The sequence below is a fragment of the Oncorhynchus nerka genome, linkage group LG18 (assembly GCF_034236695.1).
Source record: "Oncorhynchus nerka isolate Pitt River linkage group LG18, Oner_Uvic_2.0, whole genome shotgun sequence".
NCBI lineage: Eukaryota > Metazoa > Chordata > Actinopteri > Salmoniformes > Salmonidae > Oncorhynchus > Oncorhynchus nerka.
Window position 1 is genome coordinate 41,621,594 of NC_088413.1, and position 25,259 is coordinate 41,646,852.

A 25,259-nucleotide genomic window follows, 5' to 3' on the forward strand; every position below is an offset into this window, starting at 1 on the left:
GTAGAATAGGGCAACATGCCTTACTGCAGTAGGCTTTGCAGGGGCATGTAAGTGGTATAATCTGATTGAATATAACTGTTAAAGTGTAAATATTTACTGAATATTCCATTATGATACATAGCCCTTCAACAAAACCAAATAAAAAACCCCAGGGTAAAATACATATTTAATTATGCTGGATGTGCTTATTGACTGGTTTTGGTCACCTCAGTCATAATTTATCCATACACCTACCTATCCAATAAATGTCATTATTTGTGCTAAAAGGGAACACGACTTATAAGTCATAGATAGGCCTATACTTATTTTATCAACGCAAATATAAAATCAATCAGTTGGAGCAATGCACAGAGACAACAGTCAACATAAGATCAATTTGTGATGCACACGGGTGACGCCGTATGTCTACAGTCGCATTACCAAAGACTAGCGTGGGATCGGTCCCTACTGCCGCTGCTGCCTGCCTGCGCCTGTCTCATCTGGAATAGCACGGGAACCCGTTATTTTTCTCTCTGCGTCTTGAAGAGGCCAATTTTAGGGTATATTCCCATTTGGGCACTCTTGATCATCGGGAGGTCTCACAATACACGACAGTGTCTGCACCGACCATTAGCAATAGCATCTCCAAAAATTGTATAATAAGGTAAGAAGCATGTGTCTGCAGAATGTCGTTTTTATGTTGGCATGGCATGTATTTAAATAGTTTGAGATGGTTTTCTATCGATATAATAATTTCCATTCACGATGTATCACATAATTGGGGGTTTTCCTGCCCTTATAGACACGTTTCAATGAATGAGATTTGGGGAGAGGTTTTGGCGTTTTATTTGGTGGATATGTGCATCCATCATTAACATTTGCATAACGTTTAGAAATAATAAAACATGCTTAACTAATTATATTTCGAAAATAATATTCATATCATGTTTTTCGTTGGTTTATTCACATTTCACGAGAATGACCAGATGTCATTTGATTGGTTGATAGTTCATTTTTGACGTTTTTATCATTTTTAGATGGTGCGCATGGTGAAAAATGACATGAGTGAGTGGTGTGATTTCGGGCGGGTTATCAACTAACCAGGTTTAATTCCCACACCACTGCGTCGTTTCTATCGGAATGCACTTGCATACCCCCCTCTATGTCCTAGCAGGTTTATACCATGAACTGGATATCTGAAACGACATGTTCTATCTGCAATTAAATATATATTTTTTTCTCCACATGACGTTAGTGTTGCGCGTACATGTGATATGGACAACTATACATTTTTATATTTGGAACGACGTTAATCTAAGGGACTCGAATATTAAGCCTTCAGACCGTAGGAGCCAAACCCATTTTCACCTTCCCTCTGATCTCTTTTCTCATCTTCAAGCAAAATGTTCCTCCTCAAGGTCATTCCATGCCTTAGGCTCATTTGATGTTATGTAAGATCCAAATCATTTCAACACAAGCCTTTTGGTAGCATCATCTAAATATATGTCGTTTTTTTAATGAACAATATCCTTTGCGCCAAATGTTGGGTATGCAACATACAGTGCAAATAGGCTAAGCCCGTGTCAATGTAGTGTGCCTGTGTATTGTGTAATGTGCCTGTATGGGGCATACATGGCCTCTGCAAAGAGGTCTGCACCTTTTTGGCATAGAAAGTGCACTGCTACATGGTTGTTGGTTCAAGCACGGTGCTTGCTGTCAATGACTCCATCACAATGTATGCCTACTGCATAGCCTAAACCTCAGGCCATCGACAGCTTTTGTCATATTATAGTTGTTCCAGTTACCATGGTCTCCCACAACTGTCAATTTACAATTAGTCTTTGAGTTCATTTTATTATGTTTTCTAGGACAGGATAACATTTTAGCATATAAGGCAACTGTATGAAGTTCCATGTATAGTTTCCATAGTCAACATATTGGCAGAACAGATGTAAGCAGTAGCCACTGCCAATCTATAGGCTGTCAGATTTGTGACTTCTTATCATTTAAGATGATGATCCACTGTGAGAGAGCAGCTCACAAGTTGGGTTGATTCCCTTGTTGATGAATTATTATCTAGTCAATGGCTTTAAAGGATTAATGAAGTACTGCACCATCGATGCTCCCTCCCTCCGCCCAAAACATGCTGCCTGTCTGAAGAGAACCGCATCAACTCCTATCTAACTACAGACTCCCTCACTCTTCATCGTGTTATCATCTGAAGTTGCGGAAGGCATCGCCCAAGAATTTGCGAGATCAACATGAATGCCTGTTTTGTTTTTACAGGGACTTTGAGATTACTTGTGTAATGAAAAGCGCTATATGAAATAAATATATGATTATTATTATTATTGCCCATGTACTCTACGGGTTACACACTGCTGACTTCATATAATTACTCCATTATGTGATGAGGACATGTCATTATCACTCACTTCGTTTTCATTAATGAATAGAACCCTCTAGAGGTTTATACTTTGACGTTATTAAACGTGAACTGCAGTTAAAAGGATGCGTCCCAAATGGCACCCTATTCCCTATATAATAAACTAACAATGTACACTGTACATTTGGGACGAACACTAAACATCAGGCTATTGGTCATTTTGGAATCCAGAACAAAACTTGCGTGCGAAAGTCTGTCCCAAGAGACTATAGGCTACAGGTAAAACGTAGACCTAGGTTGTTACATGATAGGCAATGATCGAACGCTTGATGTGAGTCTTGCTGACTGCAGTGTTCCTGCCCAGCACTGTGTGATGTCAGGCCAGAGACTGTGGTGCCAACAGATTTAGAAAACACAAATAGAACACTGGCTTCAGGCAGGCAAAGCAATTCATTATTGATGAATAGTCTTAGCTATTTTTTTTAAACTAATTTCATTCCTTATAAAGGGACTGTTTGAAACAAAGCAGGTTTGAGAGCAAACTTGTTGGTTTCACTTCCAGTGAAAACCCTCTCTTTATAACGCATTATAAGCACGTTTATAACACCTTATGCGTTATGCATAATGCATTATAATGCACAACATACATTTGAATGTGTGATAGGCTATTTCTCTCGCCATGATTCAAATGAAGAAATGCCGTATGTACTGTGCTATATTGTACTACATGTTGGTATAAAAAAATACCCTGATGAAGGTCTACTGAGACCGAAACGTTGGTCTTGGATCCATTAAATGTTGCGAAGCATCAAGATCACCCATGTGCTGGAGTTTCCTTTCTAATCAGTATAAATCCTTCCCAGTCATAATTTTCAGAGATGTTTTATGTTATTGAGTCTCTTTGGTCATGTGCTTCCTGCACAACAGGCACCATGGGAAAACAGAACAGCAAGCTGACCCCTGAGGTGATGGAGGACCTGGTGAAGAGCACAGAGTTTAACGAACACGAGCTCAAGCAATGGTACAAAGGCTTCCTCAAAGACTGCCCCAGCGGCAGACTGAACCTGGACGAATTCCAACAGCTCTATGTCAAGGTGTGTTGTGATTGGCTACATTCTCTCATTGCAGATCAGGTGTGGTACATCTGCTTCACATGCTGGAGACATTATTTATATGGTGTTATAACTTCTAACTAGGGAAATGATTGATATCATGATTCTATAATGTGATTCTAAGAAATCTTTGTGAAGCTAGAACAGAGCGGAATAAGGGTTTGATTTCTCTGTTCGGCACTGTTGTTCAATATATTTTCTAACTGATCATAATGCCTGAACAGTTGTCCCTCTGAGCTATGTATTATGGAATCCTTGTAAATGGTTCAAAGAAAACCAGTAGAGGTGTGTGGGTAAAATCACTGGGGAGCCAAGCCAGGAAAAATTCCATATTACAACATGTGTTGTGATGAATGGCTTTGTTTGCTCTATTAGTTCATATGCCTAGAAAACCATGATATATTGGCCTAAGGCCGAGACAATAAGAAGACCCGGTGTCAGAATAAATTCAACCACACCTTCGTTACATCACAAAACAGGAGAGCAACATCTGTCCAGTGGAGTCCACAAAGCATATTGCATGTAACAAACAGTTGCATGACCTATATCATGGTCAAGCAAGTTCATCTTTTCAACATTTTCAGACTACTAAACCAACACCTTAGAGTAACCACAAGTCGCAAAGAAAACAGGAGCTGCCTCCACTATTCCAACACCGTTTCAAATGTAACATTTCAACATCATCAAATCACTCACCTATACTTAGTCTAATACAGTGACAACTAAAAGATTCCCAAAACAATTTAGTCCAATCAACGTAAGCAAAATATCATGTGGCTGTCCATGGTACTGATTTCTGTGTGTGCGTAAGTAGAAAAAACATGTTGACTCACCCTACTACCAATGCCATCCTCCTCTCTTTCATGTTTCCGGAACGGTCTATGACTCAGTCATACAGTACACACTATTCGTTTTTGTTTTCCCAGGCTACCTTGCTAAAATGCTTGCTCTCTAGTCTAACTAGTTATCATTAGCCTACCAAACTGGCTTCGCTTGACACCTTTTTTGGTGTGCCAGGACCATTCACAGTTGAGTTCACTCAGTTTAGCTCAACGCTGATGGCCTGTTATTGTATACAAATAAACATCAAGGGAGGCCAAATGCTCGCTGGCTTCCCTTGCATCCAATGTTACGGGTGGCAACAATGTCATACTCTTTTTGACCAGACAGCATTAGATAGATGGGCTACACATACAGAGACAGAGGGGTGCTGTTTCGCTCCCTAGGATGCTTTCTCCGGTGAGATACATTAAGCTTTTGCGAATTGAAGGAAAATTCTGAAACACAGAGAGACGAAAGATAAAACCATTTCTGTTTAAATAGGATTTTTCTTGGTACATTTTTGGGGGAAGCCTGGCTTCCCTTGGCATCAATGAATACACAACACTGAAGGAAGCTGTTCCTTTCAGTTAGAGAGCTAAGTTAGATAGAGCTAAAGACATGTTTTTAAACATCATGTCAGAGATGAATAAATAATTGGATATCACAGCTGTCTCTCAATCAATCACTCTACTTTGCAGTTCTTCCCGTATGGCGACGCATCAAAGTTTGCACAGCACGCCTTTAGGACCTTCGACAAGAACAGCGACGGCACCATCGACTTCCGAGAGTTCATCTGTGCCCTGTCTATCACATCGCGTGGCAGCTTCGAGCAGAAGCTCAACTGGGCATTCAACATGTACGACCTGGATGGAGACGGCAAGATCACCAGGGTGGAGATGTTGGAGATCATTGAGGTAAGGAATCACATTGATGGCTGGTTTCCCAGACACAGATTAAGCCACATTCTGGATTAAAAAGATATTTCCTCCATTGAAATAGCTTTTTAGGAGGCCTCCCGGGTGGCGCAGTGGTCTCTTGGTTCTCTTGGTTTGTGCCCAGGCTCTGTCGCAGCCGGCCGCAACCGGGAGGTCCATGGGGCGATGCACAATTGTCCTAGTGTCATCGTGCACCAGAGACTCCTGTGGCGGGCCGGGTGCAGTGCGCACTAACCAAGGTAGCCAGGTGCACAGTGTTTCCTCCGACACATTGGTGTGGCTGGCTACCTGGTTGGAGGTGTGCTGTGTTAAGAAGCAGTTGGGTTGTGTTTCAGAGGACGAGATTGTAATTATTAACAATTGGATACCACGAAAAGGGGGTAAAATAAAAAATGGTTTTAGTCCATTATTAGGTTTAATCTGTGTCCGGGAAACCAGCCCTATAATGTGTGTTTAAAACAAATTACACTGGATTGTTACCATGACGTTTATATACCATTTGTTAAAGCTATCTATCCAGTTTGAAGTAATCAGCAGTGCATGTTATTAGAATGTATTCTACAAAGACAAACATGGTTAAAAGGAAACATTGAGACAGAGGACGGTCAAGTTTAGCTAGATAATCAGGAGAATGTGTAGGACTACAGTGTTGTGGGGAACATTGGTATATAATTGGTAAATAACTGCAGTAGTATTGAGATTAAACTTTGAACATGTTCCTTTCTGTGGTATTGCCTTACTTATCATCCCTCCATGTCGTCCCCTGTGTCTCTCTAGGCCATTTACAAAATGGTGGGCACTGTGATCATGATGAAGATGAACGAGGACGGCCTGACACCGGAGCAGAGGGTGGACAGGATCTTCAGCAAGATGGATAAGAACAACGACGACCAAATCTCATTGGATGAGTTCAAAGAGGCGGCCAAGAGTGATCCTTCCATCGTGCTCCTCTTGCAGTGTGATATGCAGAAGTGAGAAGGAGGTGCTCATCTGTATAAAACCAGACGTGTACACTCTCTTTGGACAGGCAGCACATGTTTTAATGTCTCATTAAGTTCTTCTTCTCAGCCATTTCCACAGGAAAAAAATTATGCTTGGACTATTTTTCAATGGACTCGCTTCTTGTGGTTGTATGCATGAGAATGTGAAATAGCTGAATCATTTTGAATATATTATATTACACAATATCATGATACGTTTATATTTTATCAAACCTAACCTGCCAATGTGAATTGTACACCAGTAATCCTACTCCATTTACCCATTCACTTTTAGGCTAGCTTGTATATCAGTGAAGCGCTATACATTGAATTATTCTGTTCTTGCAGTATTTAGATGATCCATGTCCACTGTGGCAGCTAGCTGCTAATGCTAATGCTAATGCTAATGCTTAACATACTGGTAATGAACGATAATTCCTATGATAATTGTAACTCGTCTCTATAATGTCCAAACTTCTTGAGCTCTTGGAAAAATAGAGACTGGAACTGTGTAGGTTCCAATCTTTGCATGCATGTGTTATGTGTTCAGACTCTATAATCTAACCTCTTCAATTTTTGCATCCTCAAGAGCGGTATTCCAGAAATAGCCCTCCGAAAAAGCGTTTGGTATTGTTGCATGGGATGTACAGTAGTGATTCACCAGACCATTATATTATTAACTTCCTGTGGGAGCATGTTGCCCTCATTATTAATAACATTACGTATGTGTGATTAACATGACACAAGTTCTTGAATGATAGCTAATTACGAGCCCTTGTCGTAACCTCTCACACAGAGTCCAGATGTATCTGAAAGTTGAGTATTGAATTAAAGTCCAGCACTGTAGAACAACTAGTGAATAAATATGCTGCTGATGATATACTATATTTCCCTGATAATATTATTCTATTGCACTGTTGCCATCAATCAACACCAGGCCAATGCTTATCCATCTTCAATGGTATCAACCACCTATCACTCTTAGCATTGCTGGATACATAATGCGCCATGATAACTCCAAACTGGTTGGAATTCTCAGCCTGTACGTTTGCCCACTCGATTTACAATACAAAGTAACATCACACATATCAATATGTTTACAGTAGCACAGAGCACGGCAGAAATTGAACAAATCTTGGCTTTCAAAGCACGGCGTCCGGAGCTTGTGAATTTCCAAAGCCAGATACGAAAAGCCCTAAGAGTTTACTGGACATACTGCGTTCCTACAAAAGGTACTTTTATATAAAACAACTTTTTATTGAAGGTTTAATCTTCTAATCTCTCAATAAATCTAAGTTTACAATGGTCTGTGATGGTGCAGAACCCCTCCACGAGTTGCAAGAAGTGCTAGGTAAAAAAAAACAAAGCTTCTGTTTCAAATTTACTCCTATATGGATTGCAGATATCGTGAAAATGTGCATTTCATTGAACATACGAGACCTATTTACCATTTCGAAGCTATGCAGGCATGTACTGGCAAACATTCCACTTATTATACTAGTGGAAGCTGACACCGTTTTTTGACAGTTCTGGATACAGCATAATGTAGACTTGAATGCTCATTATTGATTATTATTTGTCTATACTATTATGTGTACAGGATGATCCAAACTTCATGGCAACAATCTTTGTCAAGTAAATGTTTATACTGAATATGAAAAATCTAATTTAAAAGATAAGTGACTGTGTATTTTTTTGTTTTGTTCTTTTTATACATGTGGCATGTGTTGCACCCAAAATTACATAGTTACATTCTTTATGTAGTACTAATGAAACTCAATAAAAACATCTATGGGCTTTTTCAAAAGGCATGGTCTGGTAAGTGTGATGCTATTCCTTAACCAATCAATCAATGTTACACATTTCCGTGATTGATACGCCAACATAGAAATGATGCAAGTTGACAATTGGTTAGGTTCCAAAGGTATACATTATGTGATGCATTTTGTTGTTGTTTGAGGTGGAATTATTCACCTTTCAAGATTCTCTGATTTAACCATTCTTTCCCATTTCTGTCTATTTTCCCGCCAATGTCTGTATTTGCATTTATTACAACCAATGACTGTTGGTTAAGCTAAGATTTGTTATATAATCAGGGGTAAAAGTAAGGCGGTACCATGGCGTACCCCCATGGTGTAACCCCCCCTCCCCCCTGGGATGCCATACCGGTAAAACATGAGCCTCTCACAATAATGAAAACAAAATGTCAAGAAAACTGTAGGCTGTTACACCATTATTTATCATTACTTCATGTCAGAGGCATGAGAAATTAGCGGATGGACTTGAAAACTGGTGGTGTAGGCCAGGGTTTTCCAAACTAGGTCCTAGTAAAGGAGCCCTTTGAAGAGATCGTTTGACAATCAGATAAAAAGCATCATGACTGGTTGTGTTTATGCCACAATTAAAGGCATAAAACATTTTTTAAACATTTTAAAAGTTAAATGGCAAATCTTTACAGCTAGGCACACAGAGATCCTATTAAATTAACAGGGATTCTATATGTAGTTCTATGATTAGGCCCCTAAACATTTTTGGTGCAAGCGCACGCACATATAGGAGGTCCCGTACCGGGAAGAAATTAATTATACATTCTCCCCTGTATATACATTTTTTGTAACAGTAAGAATTCCAACATAATACATTCTTAGAAATATTGGCTGCTTAAAACACATGCAAAAAAATGTTTTCTTTCGTCTCTCTGTTTCGTAAATGCCCTTCAATTCGCAAGAGGCTGAATGTATCTCACTGGAGAAAGCATCCAAGCGAACGAAACAGTGCCCCTCTATCTCTGTATGTGTAGGCCATCCATGCTGTCTGGTCAAAAAGAGTATGACGTTGTTGCTGCCCTAACGCTGAATGCAAGGGAAGCCAGCGAGCATTTGGCCTCCCTTGATCATTTTAGGCCATCAGCATTGAGCTAAATAAACTGAGTGAGCTCAGCTGTGAATGGCACACAAAAAAAAAGCGTCAAGGGAAGCCAGTTTGGATTTGGCTTCACACCAATCACATCACATTAGAAGCCAAACATCATTGACAGAACACTTGTATTGTTACATCTCATATAATCTGCCTTTTCCTAAATTAGACATGGATGGAGATAGGGATTTGTGGTTTTACTTAATTCTACATACTGGCCAATAATTATAATGGCGATTCCAACCATAAACTCATACATTGTGCCCTTGGCCTAAGAGGATGGAAGTTCAACATGTAGCTAGATGTAGTAACATCAGGCTAATGTTAACTAGCTGGCCTGGCACATCGTTGCCCATGAAAGGAAGTTAGGCTAGAGAGCAAGCATTTTAGCCAGGTATACTAGGACAACAAAAACTAAAAACGTGTATGACAGAATCATAGACCGTTTAGGCAACATGAAAGAGGATGGCATTGGCATTTCTCTACAAGTAGGGTGAGTCAACATATTTTTTCTACTTGCGGGCACACACGCAAACACACACACACAACCCTACAGCATGGTAACTCTCCGTGGTTCTAAATCAATAGTTGTTTTGTAGTCTGAAAATGTTGGAAACGTTAACTCGCTTGACCATGCTGTAGGTCATGTAACTGCTTACATGCAGTATGTTTTGTGGACTTCACTGGACAGGTGTTGCTCTCCGGTTTTGTGATGAAACAAAGGTGTGGTTGAATTTATTCTGCCATTGTCTTTTTATTGTCTCGGCCTTAGGCCTACAATATATAGACACTACATGACCAAAAGTATGTGGAACATCTCATTTCAAAATCATGGGCATTAATTTAGAGTTGGTCTCCCCTTTGCTTCTATAACAGCCTCCACTCTTCTGGGAAGGCTTTCCACTAGATTTTGGAACATTGCTGCGGGTACATGCTTCCATTCAGCCACAAGAGCACTGATGTTGGGCGATTACGCCTGGCTCGCAGTCTGCGTTCTAATTCATCCCAAAGGTGTTCAATGGGGTTGAGGTCAAAGCTCTGTGCAGGCCAGTCAAGTTCTTCCACAGTGAACTCGACAAACCATTTCTGTATGGACCTCGCTTTGTGCACGGGGGTATTGTCATGCTGAAACAGGAAGTGGCCTTCCCCAAACGGTTGCCACATAGTTGGAAGGACAGAATTGTGTAGAATATCATTGTATGCGGTAGCGTTAAGATTTCCCTTCACTGGAATTAAGGGGCCTAGCCCGAACCATGAAAAACAGCCACAGGCCTTCATTCCTCCTCCACCAAACTTTACAGTTGGCACTTTGCGTTCGGGCAGGCAGCGTTTTCCTGACATTCACCAAACACAGATTTGTCCGTCGGACTGCCAGATGGTGAAGCTTGATTAATCACGCCAGAGAACGCATTTCCACTGCTCCAGAGTCCAATGGCGGTGAGCTTTACACCACTCCAGCTGGGGATCTTAGACTTGTGTGCGGCTGCTCGGCCATGGAAACCCATTTCATAAAGCTTCTGGTAAACAGTTCTTGTGCTGGTGTTTCTTCCAGAGGCAGTTTTGAACTCGGTAGTGAGTGTTGCAAACGAGGACAGAAAATATTTACGCGCTACTCGCTTCAGCACTCGGCGGCCTCTTTCTGTGACCTTGTGTGGCCTACTACTTTGCGGATGAGCTGTTGTTGCTCATAAACATTTCCACTTCACAGTTGACCGGGGCACCTCTAGCAGGACAAGATATTTGACAAGCTGACTTGCTGGAAAAGTGCAGTGGTGACCCGTCAATCAGGCCAGGTGGGGCATTATTATAAATAATAATAACCAAATTATCTGTTTTTTTTAAACCTGTTTTGCATGTTATTTTGGCATTAATACTTGTCACATATCAGTTTGCAAACAACGTAAAAAATACATGAGCATTGAGTTAATAAGTCGCATACAAACATGATCTCTTTTTTGCTTTCTTGAGTAAGGCAGCTCCAAAATGTAGGTATTTCAGCCTAGCTCAGTGCTTTCTGTGGTGGTTGGGCAGCCAGCGGAAAATAAGGAGCGTAGGGGTTGGTACTGTTCTCTAGTTGCGCTGTGATTGGCTCAGTGTTCTGTAACTCATTGGGACACGACACCACCACAAAATCTATGGGGAGAGCTCGAAACTTCAAGCCCCTTGGGTGCTGCCATGGAGTTACATTACTACTGCCCAAAAGGCCAAATAAACTGAACAATTTCGATAAAAATCTATGTCAAATTGATTCTGACAAATATATTGGTATTATCTATAAGCTATAGAGGCCATTTGAGAGCTATCAGGATTAGCTCACATACCGAGATGGAGTGTTTCACTGTTGTGATCAAACATCATGTACCAACAGCAATTCATGTTTATCAGGAAATGATGAAAGTACAATTTGCATCTCACAGAGAGGGACCTATGTACATTAAGACACAAATATGAATTCAAAAGAATGTGGGAATATTCAATATACAGTATTTGTATTCTCAGTATTGTGGACTATAGGGAGAGTTGTGTACTAAAAGGGCCAGTCGTGGGCTAAAAAGCTTGCTCAATGGAGATTATCAATTTTTTGTACAGGGTTAAGCTTCATCTGTGTCTGGGAAACCAGCCATAGAGTAGTATTTTTATTTTGGGGGTGTAATCTTTAAGAGTCTAAGCCGGGGGTGTGTGTGGGGGGGGTTGACTACTTGGTCAGAACCACATTGAATAACACATTGTAACGATTTTCCTCCTCTTCTGACGAGGAGTATGATGGATCGGACCAAGGTGCAGCGTGGTACGTGTCCATCATGATTTAATAGAACAGAACACTGAATGACAAAACAATAAAGAGAACAACCGAAACAGTTCTGTCTGGTGCAGACACAAATACAGAAAGCAACTACCCACAACCCATAGTGGGAAAACAGGCTGCCTACGTATGGTTCTCAATCAGAGACAACAATTGACAGCTGCCTCTGATTGGGAACCATACCAGGACAAAACCAGAATACAAAACATAGAACAAAAACATAGAATGCCCACCCCAACTCACGCCCTGAACAAACTAAAATAGAGACATAAAAAAGGTACTAAGGTCAGGACGTGACACACATTCATACATGGATAAACATATATATGTACAGTGGGGCAAAAAAGTATTTAGTCAGGCACCAATTGTGCACGTTCACCCACTTAAAAAGATGAGAGAGGCCTGTAATTTTCATCGTAGGTACACTTCAACTATGACAGACAAAATGAGAAAAAAAATCCAGAAAATTACATTGTAGGATTTTTAATGAATTTATTTGCAAATTATGGTGGAAAATAAGTATTTGGTCACCTACAAACAAGCAAGATTTCTGGCTCTCACAGACCTGTAACTTCTTCTTTAAGAGGCTCCTCTGTCCTCCACTCATTACCTGTATTAATGGCACCTGTTTGAACTTGTTATCAGTATAAAAGACACCTGTCCACAACCTCAAACAGTCACACTCCAAACTCCACTATGGCCAAGACCAAAGAGCGGTCAAAGGACACCAGAAACAAAATTGTAGACCTGCACCAGGCTGGGAAGACTGAATCTGCAATAGGTAAACAGCTTGGTTTGAAGAAATCAACTGTGGGAGCAATTATTAGGAAATGGAAGACATACAAGACCACTGATAATCTCCCTCGATCTGGGGCTCCACGCAAGATCTCACCCCGTGGGTTCAAAATGATCACAAGAACGGTGAGCAAAAATCCCAGAACCACACGGGGGGACCTAGTGAATGACCTGCAGAGAGCTGGGACCAAAGTAACAAAGCCTACCATCAGTAACACACTACGCCGCCAGGGACTCAAATCCTGCAGTGCCAGACGTGACCCCCTGCTTAAGCCAGTACATGTCCAGGCCCGTCTGAAGTTTGCTAGAGAGCATTTGGATGATCCAGAAGAAGATTGGGAGACTGTCATATGGTCAGATGAAACCAAAATATAACTTTTTGGTAAAAACTCAACTCGTCCTGTTTGGAGGACAAAGAATGCTGAGTTGCATCCAAAGAACACCATACCTACTGTGAAGCATGGGGATGGAAACATCATGCTTTGGGGCTGTTTTTCTGCAAAGGGACCAGGACAACTGATCCGTGTAAAGGAAAGAATGAATGGGGCCATGTATCGTGATATTTTGAGTGAAAACCTCCTTCCATCAGCAAGGGCATTGAAGATGGTCTTTCAGCATTTCAGTCTTTCAGCATGACAATGATCCCAAACACACCGCCCGGGCAACGAAGGAGTGGCTTCGTAAGAAGCTTTTCAAGGTCCAGGAGTGGCCTAGCCAGTCTCCAGATCTCAACCCCAGAGAAAATCGTTGGAGGGAGTTGAAAGTCCGTGTTGCCCAGCAACAGCCCCAAAACATCACTGCTCTAGAGGAGATCTGCATGGAGGAATGGGCCAAAATACCAGCAACAGTGTGTTGGGAGACTTGTGAAGACTTACAGAAAACGTTTGACCTCTGTCATTGCCAACAAAGGGTATATAAAAAAGTATTGAGATAAACTTTTGTTATTGACCAAATACTTATTTTCCACCATAATTTGCAAATTAATTAATTAAAAATCCTACAATGTGATTTTCTGGATTTTTCCCCCTCATTTTTTCTGTCATAGTTGAAGTGTACCTATGATGAAAATTACAGGCCTCTCTCATCTTTTTAAGTGGGAGAACTTGCACAATTGGTGGCTGACTAAATACTTTTTTGCCCCACTGTATATCTAAAAGAAAGTGTCTGTCCTATATATGAGGGATATAACATTATATTTAACCCCTATTTTAGGCACTTAACTATCTCCAGATACAGTGCCTTCGGAAAGTATTCAAACCCTTTACTCAAAGCTTTATTCTAAAATGATTTAAATATTTGTAAAAAGCTCAGCAATCTACACACAATACCCCATAATGAGGAAGTGAAAACAGGTTTTTAGACATTTTTGCAAATAAAAAAACAGAAATACCTTATTTACATAAGTATTCAGACCCTTTACTATGAGACTCGAAATTGAGCCCAGGTGCATCCTGTTTACATTGTTCATCCTTGAGATGTTTTTACAACTTGATTGGAGTCCACCTGTGTTAAATGCAATTGATTGGACATGATTTGGAAAGGCACACAACTGTCTATATAAGGTCCCACAGTTGACAGTGCATATCAGAGCAAAAACCAAGCCATGAGTTTCGAAGGAATTGTCCATAGAGCTCCGAGACAGAATTGTGTCGAGGCACAGATCTGGGGAAGGGTACCGAAAAATTGCTGCAGCGTTGAAGGTTTCCAAGAACACAGTCACCTCCATAAGTCTTAAATGGAAGAATTTTGGAACCACCAAAACTCTTCCAAGAGCTGGCTCCTGGCCAAACATGGCTTGGTTTTTGCTCTGACTTGCACTATCAACTGTGGGACCTTATATAGACAGGTGTGTGCCTATTTTCTCTTTGTCATTATGGGGTAATGTGTGTAGATTGATGAGGGGGGGGGGGAAATAATACATTAATTTTAGAATAAGGCTGTAACGTAACAAAATGTGGGAAAAGGGAAGGGTTCTGAATACTTTCCGAATGCACTGTACACAAAAATGTACTCATTGCACTGTGACGCACCACCTCCCTGTACTGTTAGTCGCTAATGTCTCTTCACCTTCAGTGGCTCCATCTCTTCAGCCAGCTGTTCAAACCTGTTCCTCCCGTCAACATACTGGCAATCAACTTCCTTGGTAGTTTTCTCATGCTCCTCCAGCTCCTCCTTTGCTTCCTCCACAGTTTTCTTCTCACCATTCAATTCTCTGCTGGTTCTCTTGAGCCACTTCTTCCTGTAAGCATTTGATGAAGTTAGCACGGTCAACCTGTAAAGGTTTTACAGAATCAATCAAACCAACATCGATCATCTCCATAGGAAATCAAAGCATAATTTGTAATCATGGATCAATAAAGTTGTATTTTTACCAAAGTGCAGATGTCCTCAGTCTGTTCCTCCTCGACATTCTCAAGCTCTGTCACACTGGCCTTGACCTGATTCACTGTGGCCTGCATTCAAAAATACAGGTAAACAGTTAAACAGCATTCATGTCATACATTAAATAGAGGTGTATCATGCACAATAACAGACAGCAGCACTGCGTTGATATACAGGACATGCATTTTTATTTTTTGAGATGCAATTAATACAATTGTAACAAGCATGCTTACAGTCACAACACAATTACCAGTCTTTTTCAGTCATTATGGGGTCATGATGGTGCTGAAGTGTGATGAAGCAACGCATCTGACTGTTGTCTATTCAATGCATCAATGTTTACATTTTATACAGCAGTGACTGACACATTACAACACAGTTCAAGACATTACCAGGGCCATGATGGTGTTGTGTAGTTTGGCCTCCATGCGCTGGATGTCCTCAGTGACTGAGCCCAGGTGAAGATGAAACCCGGGAGAGCTGGGCCTTGTAGTTCTTCAGCTCTGACTCCAATTTGCTGAGAAATGCAACTACAAATCAATACAATTCTGCAAGACAAGATCAGGTTTAGGGCGGAAACTTAATTCCCTTCTATTATCGCCTCCTGGAAAAAGAGATCAGTCCTCTCGTGGGACTTCCTGGTTAAATAAAACATGAAATAAATAGAAAAGATTTACTGCTGATGCGTTTCTGTGCCAGCTCTTTCATCAACCAATACAATATGAACATTGAACACATCTAAATAACCTAAATAAGACATCCTCCAGCGATTGTTTTGCTTTTACTGTTGAAAGCGATATCCCAAGTATACTGTAAATACAGTCAAGTACACACACTAAAGAGCAAAAGATATATACGTTTTGAGCAAAATATATTTTTTTTTACACAACTGAAAACTTCAAGGAGTAGGGCATTCAAGGAGTTGGTCTGATGAGAATCTGTAATGTCATCGACCTCCCCCTTGCTTGAGGAACAATAGAGGAGAGATAGAGAACAAAAGAGGAACCCCCTCACTTGTGCTATGTCATGACATACCTGGAACACCTACTGAGATGTGCCTCTTGTTAAGTAAAACAGGTCTTAAATGAGGTGAAAAGGAGACTGGAGTGGAAAATAGTAGAGACCAGATGAACAAAATAGTTACTCACCGAATTTCTGTCTCCAGATCTCACCTGAGGTATTTGGCCATGCCGAAGTCTGGGGTGTAGTATCGGTTGCGGTAAACCTGATCTCCTTCGACAGTGAAGGACAGTTCCTCGGTGGGTCGGCCTTGTCGCATCACCCTCCTGGCTGCGTCCTTCCCCTGCAATCAAAATAGGGGAAGAGACATTAGTACCTGGGCACTTTATAACCATCGACTCGAGCAAGCAAGGGGTCTACCTTTTACATTTGCAGCAAAGTCTACTGCCAACTTAAACTACCTTCATCAAACATCAGCCACATACAGTGCCCATTCTATGCAAGACAGCCTGATACATTACATGATGGTACAGTTAGAAGTACAATTGTCAAAACCACTTTTTATCTTTCAATTTGATCTACCTCAATGCACTCTCCTTCAAACAGTTTGTTGGACTATGCATGCAACATGTAAATATTATGAACTTGATCAGGGTAGAAACTAACTTTGATGATGAGAATGGATTCTATGCCCCTCATGTCAATGAGACAGTTGGTAATGACTGGGTTGGCTATGCTTAGAGAGTCCAGCACCGAGGGGTAGTCAGGATGATTGACTCCCCTGAAACACAACAGAATACAAAAACACATTTATACAAAATAGCTTTACTGACTCAACATGTTTATATACAGTTTGTTATGTGCATATAACATAATTATTTGTTAAGATTAAGACTTCTCCACACACAGCGATAACTAAATATGGTCATTGACCAAATATGGTCAATAGTAGCTACCGCTATTCAACAACAACAATAAAAATGATGTCAGCTTCCCAAATGGCACCATATTCCCTACATAGTGCACTACCTTTTTCCTTCTTGGTTAAGAATTGAGACTGGGTTATTGACCTGTGATTTACGGTAAAAGAGGCTTTTAAAGTACAGACATTTAAAAGTAAGCAACATCATTAAACTCTCCATTGAACATATACAAACACAAACACTGACACCACCACAGACACTCACACACAAAATAAATCACTTTATTTATCTAGTCTCCACATTTGAAGAAGTCATAAGTATTTGGACAAATTCACTTATAATGTATGAAAGTAGTCAAAAGTTGAGTATCTGGTCCCACATTCCTTGCACGCCAAGACTACATCAAGCGTGTGACTCTACAGCCTGGTTGGATGCATTTGGGGGATGTCACACGCTTGACGTAGGCATGACTTGCAAGGAATGTGGGACTGAATAATATATGTTTGACTACTTGAATACACTGTAAGCTGAATTTTTCCAAGTACTTATGACTGCTTCACATGGGGGGGGGACTAGATACAGAAAGTGCTTTCATTTCCAAACAGTAAAACAGATAGGTGTGAAAATACCCTAGAATAAAAGGTGACATTATGTACTGTCGCCTCACATGAAACATTTCAAATCCAAAATGCTGGAGTATAGAGACAAATTTAAAATGTTATCTTCACTGTCCAAATACTTATGGAGGGGAACAATAGTATATGGAATGGGAGTCTATAACATGAGACTTTACCTTTCACCATTTTTCACGAAACCCTTCAATGATACTCCTCTGTTAGTGATGGTGGCCTTTCCACCAAGACCCACTATTACAGCAGTCAGGATGACACTTTTCCCACCTGCAAAAACAAATCAGATCAAATTCACAAGGCAAAACAATATAGCCGAAATTGGTCCCACTCTATAGGACGCATTTATAGTACAATGAATAGCCACAAATAAAAAATAAACTTGAATGAGTAGGTGTGTCCTAACCTTTGACTGGTACTGTATGTTGTAGTTTAGACCCTATTTTACATAATCTGAGGTGTTGGTTTTGTGCCTGCCATCGGTTGAGACACAGCATACTATTGAATGCAGGGTAGGTGTCAGATATAAGAGAACGTTGACATGAGTGGGAATATCCATTGTTATAAATTAAACGGGCAGTCTTTTATAGGAAACCTATTGAAATCATAGAAATATAGACAATAGAATAAAAAACAATACCCATTCAAATTGACATTTGACGGTGGGTGGACCGGCGTAATTGGAAGTTAAAGTTTGAATTTAATTTAAATGTCAGGAGTCTGAAGGGATAGTTTCATTCTATTAATTATATTTCCATGATTGAAATGACCCCCACCCTGTATTCAAGAGTATGACAGACACACCACAAACACTTCAGATTATGTCAAACAGAGTCCAAAATATAACATTTGAGATTTTTTAAATTTTTATAATTGATGTTAATAGTACATTTTTTGTATTTATTATTAAACACTTTTTTCCCAAGAAATCATAGAATAGTTTGACAATCTTGTTTGTAAGCTTTCGAATGATATCAAACACGATCATTTTCAATGATGAAGACATGGATGTCTCATGGTGAGGTATGCAAAATTGGTCAACTTTGAGCACCTCTAAGGTTCCGTTCAAATCAAAAGGGGTGCAGTCAGAAAGTGATTGAAATCATATGGAATGACCCAGAGGTAAGATAAGGCAGAGAAAACATGTATATATCGTAAGGCATACAAAGTGACAATCCTCTTTCTTACATTGTTGCCAACATTATGCAACGATACGCCATCCCATCTGGTTTGCGCTTAGTGGGATTATCATTTGCTTTTCAACAGGACAATGACACAAAACACACCTCCAGGCTGTGTGAGGGCTATTTGACCAAGGAGAGTGATGGAGTGCTGCATCAGATGACCTGGCCTCCACAGTCACCTGACCTCAACCCGATTGAGATGGTTTGGGAAGATTTGGACCGCAGAGTGAAGGAGAAGCAGCCAACAAGTGCTCAGCTTATGTGGGAACTACTTCAAGACTGTTGGAAAAGCATTCCTTATGAAGCTGGTTGAGAGAATGCCAAGAGTGTGTAAGGCTGTCATCAGGGCAAAGGGTGACTAATTTGAAGAATCTAAAATATATTTTGATGTATTTAACACTTTTTTGGGCTACTACATGATTCCTTATGTGTTATTTCATAGTTTTGATGTCTTCACCCCCCTTCACGTAAGCTGGATGTCCTTTGGGTGGTGGACCATTCTTGATACTTTGCAGTAATTGACACAAACCGGTGTGCCTGGCACCTACTACCATACCCAGTTCAAAGGCACTTACATTTTTTGTCTTGCCCATTCACCCTCTGAATGGCACACATACACAATGTATGTCTCAATTGTCTCAAGGCTTAAAAATTGTTCTTCAATCTGTCTCTTACCCTACAACTACAGTGATTTGAAGTGGATTCAACTAGTGACATCAATAAGGGATCAGAGCTTTTACCTGGATTCACCTGGTTAGTCGACGTCATTGAAAGAGCAGGTGTTCTTAATGTTTTCTAGACACTCGGTGCATACGACCATTTTATAAATGGTATAATTGCGTGATATGATTGCTATTTGCAACCTCTACTCCCTACTTTGCCCCTAGATGAATGGGTTTCACCACTGAAGTCTTGCATCAGTACACAAGTGTCTATCCTAAAGAAAAGAAAAAGTAATACAATTACTCATCATTTAAGAAGCGCAGAGAAAGGGGTTGCTGGATAAAAATCTGTGCGTCCCAGAACAGCCATTCTCTCCTCCACTGTTCTCAGTACTGCCATCTGGTGGATGTAGTTAGTGCTGGTGTACTTGGGGATGGTTTGTAGTTTTTGCACCAGGCTGGACAGGCATGTTCAAGCAGGGGTCGGCAGTACTGCATACGTTGATAAGCAACTGCTTGTTAAGTTTACGTTATGGTTAGGGTAAGGTTTAAAATAAGGGTTAAGGTTAGAGTTAGGGTTAGTAGATAGTTGAATTGTTACTGATAGTACATCTGGAGATGCTCTACAGACTATCCAAATAAAGTGTTACCTATTTATTTAGTTAGTTGGTTTGTAGACCTGAAATTGTCAGTAGTGGAAATCATTGTCACTGGCATCCATTTAGCTCTGTATTCAAACGGGTATTTACAGGAAGTACAGCCATGTTGATGTTGTTTTTCTCTTCATTCTCTTGGAAAGTTATATTTGGTACTGAACTGCTCTGATAGTGTGGACTATAAGGTAGCCACTTTTGATGCATTGAAAGATGTTTGGTTTTAACACATTGCATCAGTTGTAGAGACTAAAGAAGTGTACGTAGACATTTAACTGTATACTGTGAGTTAGTTGCACACATGTACAACTCAATAAAGTAGTCGTGTAATTCATCTCATACAGTTTTCTCTCTCTGTGACATTCCCTTACCAGATGATGGGGAAGCTGTACTTTGGTATGGTGCAGTCTGGTTCCTGGTGTTGCTTTGATGAGTTTAACTACATCGTACTGTCAGTCATCGCTGATCAGCTTCAGTTCATTAAGCATAGTAACAGTTTATAGTATGCCACTTGACCTTACAGTACTCATTAGACTGCTTGTATTGTTATGGCTTAAATGTTTTTCATTTTCCATTGAATTAACTTGACAGATAAATAGTTCAGTTTAAGTGTTCAAACGTATATTATAATGACCTGTTTTCCCCCAAAGGCTTGTGTTCGAGGGAGATATCCTCAAGTGGATTCTTCATCACCATGAATCCAGCATAACATTTTGCACACCTGGACTGTTCAATATATTTGGCCATTATTCTTTTCAAAATTCTTTAAGCTGTGTCAAATTGCTTGTTGATCATTGCTAGACAACCATTTTCAAGTCTTGCCATAGCTTTCCAAAAATATTTAAGTCAAAATTGTAACTCGGCCACTCAGGAAAATTCACTGTCTTCTTGGTAAACTACTCCAGTAAGGGATTTGGCCTTGTGTTTTAGGTTATTGTCCAGCTGAAAGGTGAATTCATCTCCCAGTGTCTGGTGGAAAGTGGACTGAACCAGGTTATCCTCTAGGACTTTGCCTGTGTTAGGCTCCAAACCGTTTATAAAAAAAACTCCCCTGTCCTTAATGTTTACAAACATACCCATAACATGATGCAGCCAACACTATGATTGAAAATATGGACAGTGGTACTCAGCAATGTATTATATTTGCCCTAAACATAAGACTTTATATTCAGGACAAATCTTTTTTTGCAGTATTACTTTTGTGTCTTGTTGCAAACAGTTGTTGGAATGTTTGTATTCTGTACAGGCTTCCTCCTTTTCACTCTGTCAATTAGGTTAGTACTGTGGAGTAACAATGTTGATCCATCCTCAGCCCCCCCCACCCCCCCCACCACCACCATTCTTGAGACACACGGGAAACTGTTGAGCATGAAAAACCCAGCAGAGTTGCAGTTCTTGACACACCTGTTTGCCTGGCACCTACTACCATACCCCGTTCAAAGGCACTTACGTCTTTTATCTTGTCCACTCAGCCTCTGAATGGCACACATACACAATCCATGTCTCAATTGTCTCAAGGCTTAAAAATCCTTCTTTAGCCTGTCTCCTCCCCTTCATCTACACGGATTGAAGTGGATTTAACAAGTAGCATCAATAAGGGATCAAAGCTTTCACCTGGATTCAGCTGGTCAGTCTATGTCATGGAAAGAGCAGGTGTTCTTAATGTTTTGTATACTTGGCACATTTTTCAACTGTGCTGTAATTTTTCAGAAAAGCTCTGAGCCTTTCTATTCTCATACTTTCTACAGATTATAAATTAAAGATGAATATGTTAACTAAGAGTATTGTTATTATTATTATTATTATTGACCTCTCTGGTCTTTGTGGTTGAATCTGTGTTTGAAATTCCCTGCTCGACTGAGGGACCTTACAGATAATTGTATGAGTGGGGTATAGAGATGAGGTAGTCATTCAAAAATAATGTAAAACACTACTATTGCGCACAGAGTGAGTCCATGCAACTTATTTACGCTTGCCATAACAAAGGGGTTGAGTATTTATTGACTGAAAACATTTCAGCTTTTCATTTGTAATTAGGAAATCATTACAAATGGAAATATTTGGAAAAACATTATTCAACCTTGACATTGTGAGGTATTGTGTGTAGGTCAGTGACAACAAATCTCAATGAAATACTTTTTTTCATTCAGGCTGTAATACAATAAAATGTGGAAAAAGTCAAGGGGTGTGAGTACTTTCTGAAGGCACTGTAGTTGTTTTATTATTTTTTTTAAATGTATTAACATCTTTTTTCCCCCTGATAGTTAAATAAGAATTGATTAATAATCTGGTAATTTTGTATGGGTTTTTCAACACTGATGGTGGAATGTCCGTTTTTTTATTCTGCTAGCTAGCTAACAAAACTGGAACTGGGAGTAGCTGGAACTGGGAGCTGTTTTTGTTTGAATGTGGACATCGACTTTAACAGCTTTAGAGGCACTGAGAAGTGCAGCAAGTGGATTGCGGACCGTAAATACGAGTACAACTACTCTCATGATAACCGATGTGTGGTGGGCTTTCCGGCGCAAATGGCTACACTTCCGGGTGTGCTACACATCGGTACTGTAGGGGAGTAGCTAGCCAGCGACCTACGGAGTCCATAAGGAGAGGCTGAGGACGTCGGAGACAGTGATGTGTGCTGACGGCTGGCGGACCTGTCTCTGACTCTGATATGACCACTGAACTCCCTAGCTGCGGCTGTGGCCAAGAATGTGCTCCCTCATCCCTCCACCGCTCAGACCATTCTACCTCCATTCTTGCCTCCCAGATGTTTTGATTTTGTTCAATTTGTTGTATCTCATCTTATTCATTTAAATGTTTATTGTATGTTTTACTGTAATTCAGCTTTTAGCTGCCATAGTACCCATGAAACGAAATGCAATGAATCATTATCATCATCATAGTCAAACAGTAGTTTGTTATACTAAGTAAGAATATTTTGAGTGGTATCAACTTTTATGATATTTCTCCCCTCCAGGATCCAGTTGACCTTGACTGGAAGCTCAGGGGCTGACATTTGGGTAGAAGCACCAGAAGCTGCTCAACATCCAGATCCCAGAAATGTCTATAGTCATGACCCTCTGCAGCATCCCGGGGGCTGTCATCAACTTCATGCAGGTGTTGATTCTTCTACTTTTCTGTCTATTTGCATGGATTTTGTGTTGTTTCCTATGCAGACATGTTCTGTGGTGGCACAGGACGAAATCTTGAGCCATTGTCAGAGGAAGAAATCGGGAAGACCTCTGCAGACATTGATTCCACAGGAAAAAGGTAAGTGTAACTGAAATCTATTGCTGTTTTTGTAGTTGCTATATTATCTTCATTCAGCTTTGGTAAAGTTACTGTGTATTTGCAATCTTACATAGGGAGGATAACAAGTGGTTTCTCCGAAAAACTCACGACTCTTCCTGGGAAGCTGTTTGTCTTTTAATACTATATGCCTGGGCAGTCGGAGGAGTCCTCAACCATGTGGATGACTGATGATTTCCTGCAAACTACTAAAGACAAAAGCTATTGAATGTTGCACAAGCATCCAAACTCTGATCCACAAGTTGTTTGAAGGCGCACTTTGCGATATGTGAATAGAATAATTAATATAGCCCAATAATAATTTAAATCCATTACATTTTCTATATTGGAGAAGTTATCCCTCTTCCATCAAACTTGCTTTTGTCTCTGAATATTCCAGGTGTGTCTTTACCAGCGTGGAATCGTATGATCTTCAAGTACATTGTGGATCTCATCGTTCCCTGGGATGAGTTGGTTCCTAGCACAGAGAGTCTCATACACAAAGGTCTGCTCACACCTTTACCCCGATGGAGTGCAGCAAGCATCCATACACTTTTCAAATCGTACCATTCAAGAGTATTAAGTTCAAGTTCAACTTTATTTACCGTATGTAATACATACTATACACTGGAAATCATACTCATCAGAGCTCTCACATTAAAAACAACAGCATTAAAATTTGTGATCTTTTTTTGCTTCAGTAGATTATTAAAAAGCTAGCCGGCTACCACCCGGTTACTCAACCCTGCGCCTTTGAGGCTGCAGGGTTCACTGGTAACTTTAATAATGGAACACTAGTCACTTTAATAATGTTTACATACTGCTTTACTCATTTCATATGAAAAATACTATATTCTATTCTACTATTTTAGTCAATGCCACTCCGACATTGCTCGTCCTAATATTTATATTTCATTCCATTATTTTACTTTTAGATATGTGTGTATTGTTGTGAATTGTTAGATACTACTGCACTGTTTGGAGCTAGGAACACAAGCATTTCGCTACACCCGCAATAACATCTGCTAAATATCTGTATGTGACCAATAAAATTGATTTGAGTTTCAACAAGCACTTTGTTACTCCCACTGCCAGCCATGCTGCCCCTGTCCCCTTTTGAGTTCTCCCTCAGAGCACACCCCCCCCCCCGCTTCTCCTTCCACCCAGTACAGGAGAATGAGGTGCTGTAATCTGGACCCTTACAAATCACCTGTGCTCGATGATCTTCCATCCCTTGCCTCTTCAACCTCTCCTTACAAAAACATCTGAAGTCCCACAGGATTGGAAAGCTGCTACCAATCATACCACTCTTCAAAGGGGGCAACAGGCTATCTCCATCTTGCCTTTCTAAAGTTTTTGAATGTCTGCTCAACCAACAGTTAACCAGCCAATCGGGGTCCCACAGTGTTCTTTCTGCGATGCAGTCTGGCATCAGAACTGGCCATAGTAGGTGAAGGCCAGAGTACCTCTGCAACACTGACGGTTCTAATGACATCACATCTGTTTTTGACAACAAGCATTTTTTATTGATCTCTAAAGCCTTTTGATTCTGTTAAGCACTGCATTCTGCTCAATAGACGAATCAACCTAGGGTTCTCAGAGGATTGTCTAGCCTGGTTTGAAAACTATTTCTCTGGCTGTATACAACGTGTCAAATCCGAGGGCCTGCTGTCCCAACCACTGGCTGTATACATGGCAGTTCCACAATAATTGATTCTTGGGCCGGACCTATTCTCTGTGTATATTAACAATGTTGCACATTCTACCAGTGACTCCCTCATCCACCTTTATGCGGACACTATCCTGTACACAACTGGCCCCTCCCTGAACACTGTGTTGACCACCCTACA

General features: G+C 40.4%; 1 protein-coding gene across 1 annotated transcript; it reads left to right on the forward strand.

Moving 5' to 3' along the window:
• The first annotated feature begins 382 nt into the window (after positions 1-382).
• LOC115145911 (visinin-like protein 1) lies at positions 383-8,023 on the forward strand. The gene is made up of 4 exons (XM_029687554.2): positions 383-643; positions 3,293-3,459; positions 4,998-5,213; positions 6,012-8,023. Exons 2-4 carry the CDS (start codon positions 3,298-3,300, stop codon positions 6,207-6,209), a joined length of 576 nt encoding a protein of 191 aa, XP_029543414.1. The 5' UTR covers positions 383-643; positions 3,293-3,297; the 3' UTR covers positions 6,210-8,023.
• The last annotated feature ends 17,236 nt before the right edge of the window (positions 8,024-25,259 follow it).

What these genes read in the sequence shown, in the direction of transcription:
- LOC115145911 (XM_029687554.2), top strand. Translation starts at nt 3,298, where the DNA reads ATGGGAAAACAGAACAGCAAGCTGACCCCTGAGGTGATGGAGGACCTG. An exon ending in TCCAACAGCTCTATGTCAAG is followed by an intron (nt 3,460 to 4,997) that starts GTGTGTTGTGAT and finishes TCTACTTTGCAG; the next exon opens with TTCTTCCCGTATGGCGACGC. An exon ending in AGATGTTGGAGATCATTGAG is followed by an intron (nt 5,214 to 6,011) that starts GTAAGGAATCAC and finishes GTGTCTCTCTAG; the next exon opens with GCCATTTACAAAATGGTGGG.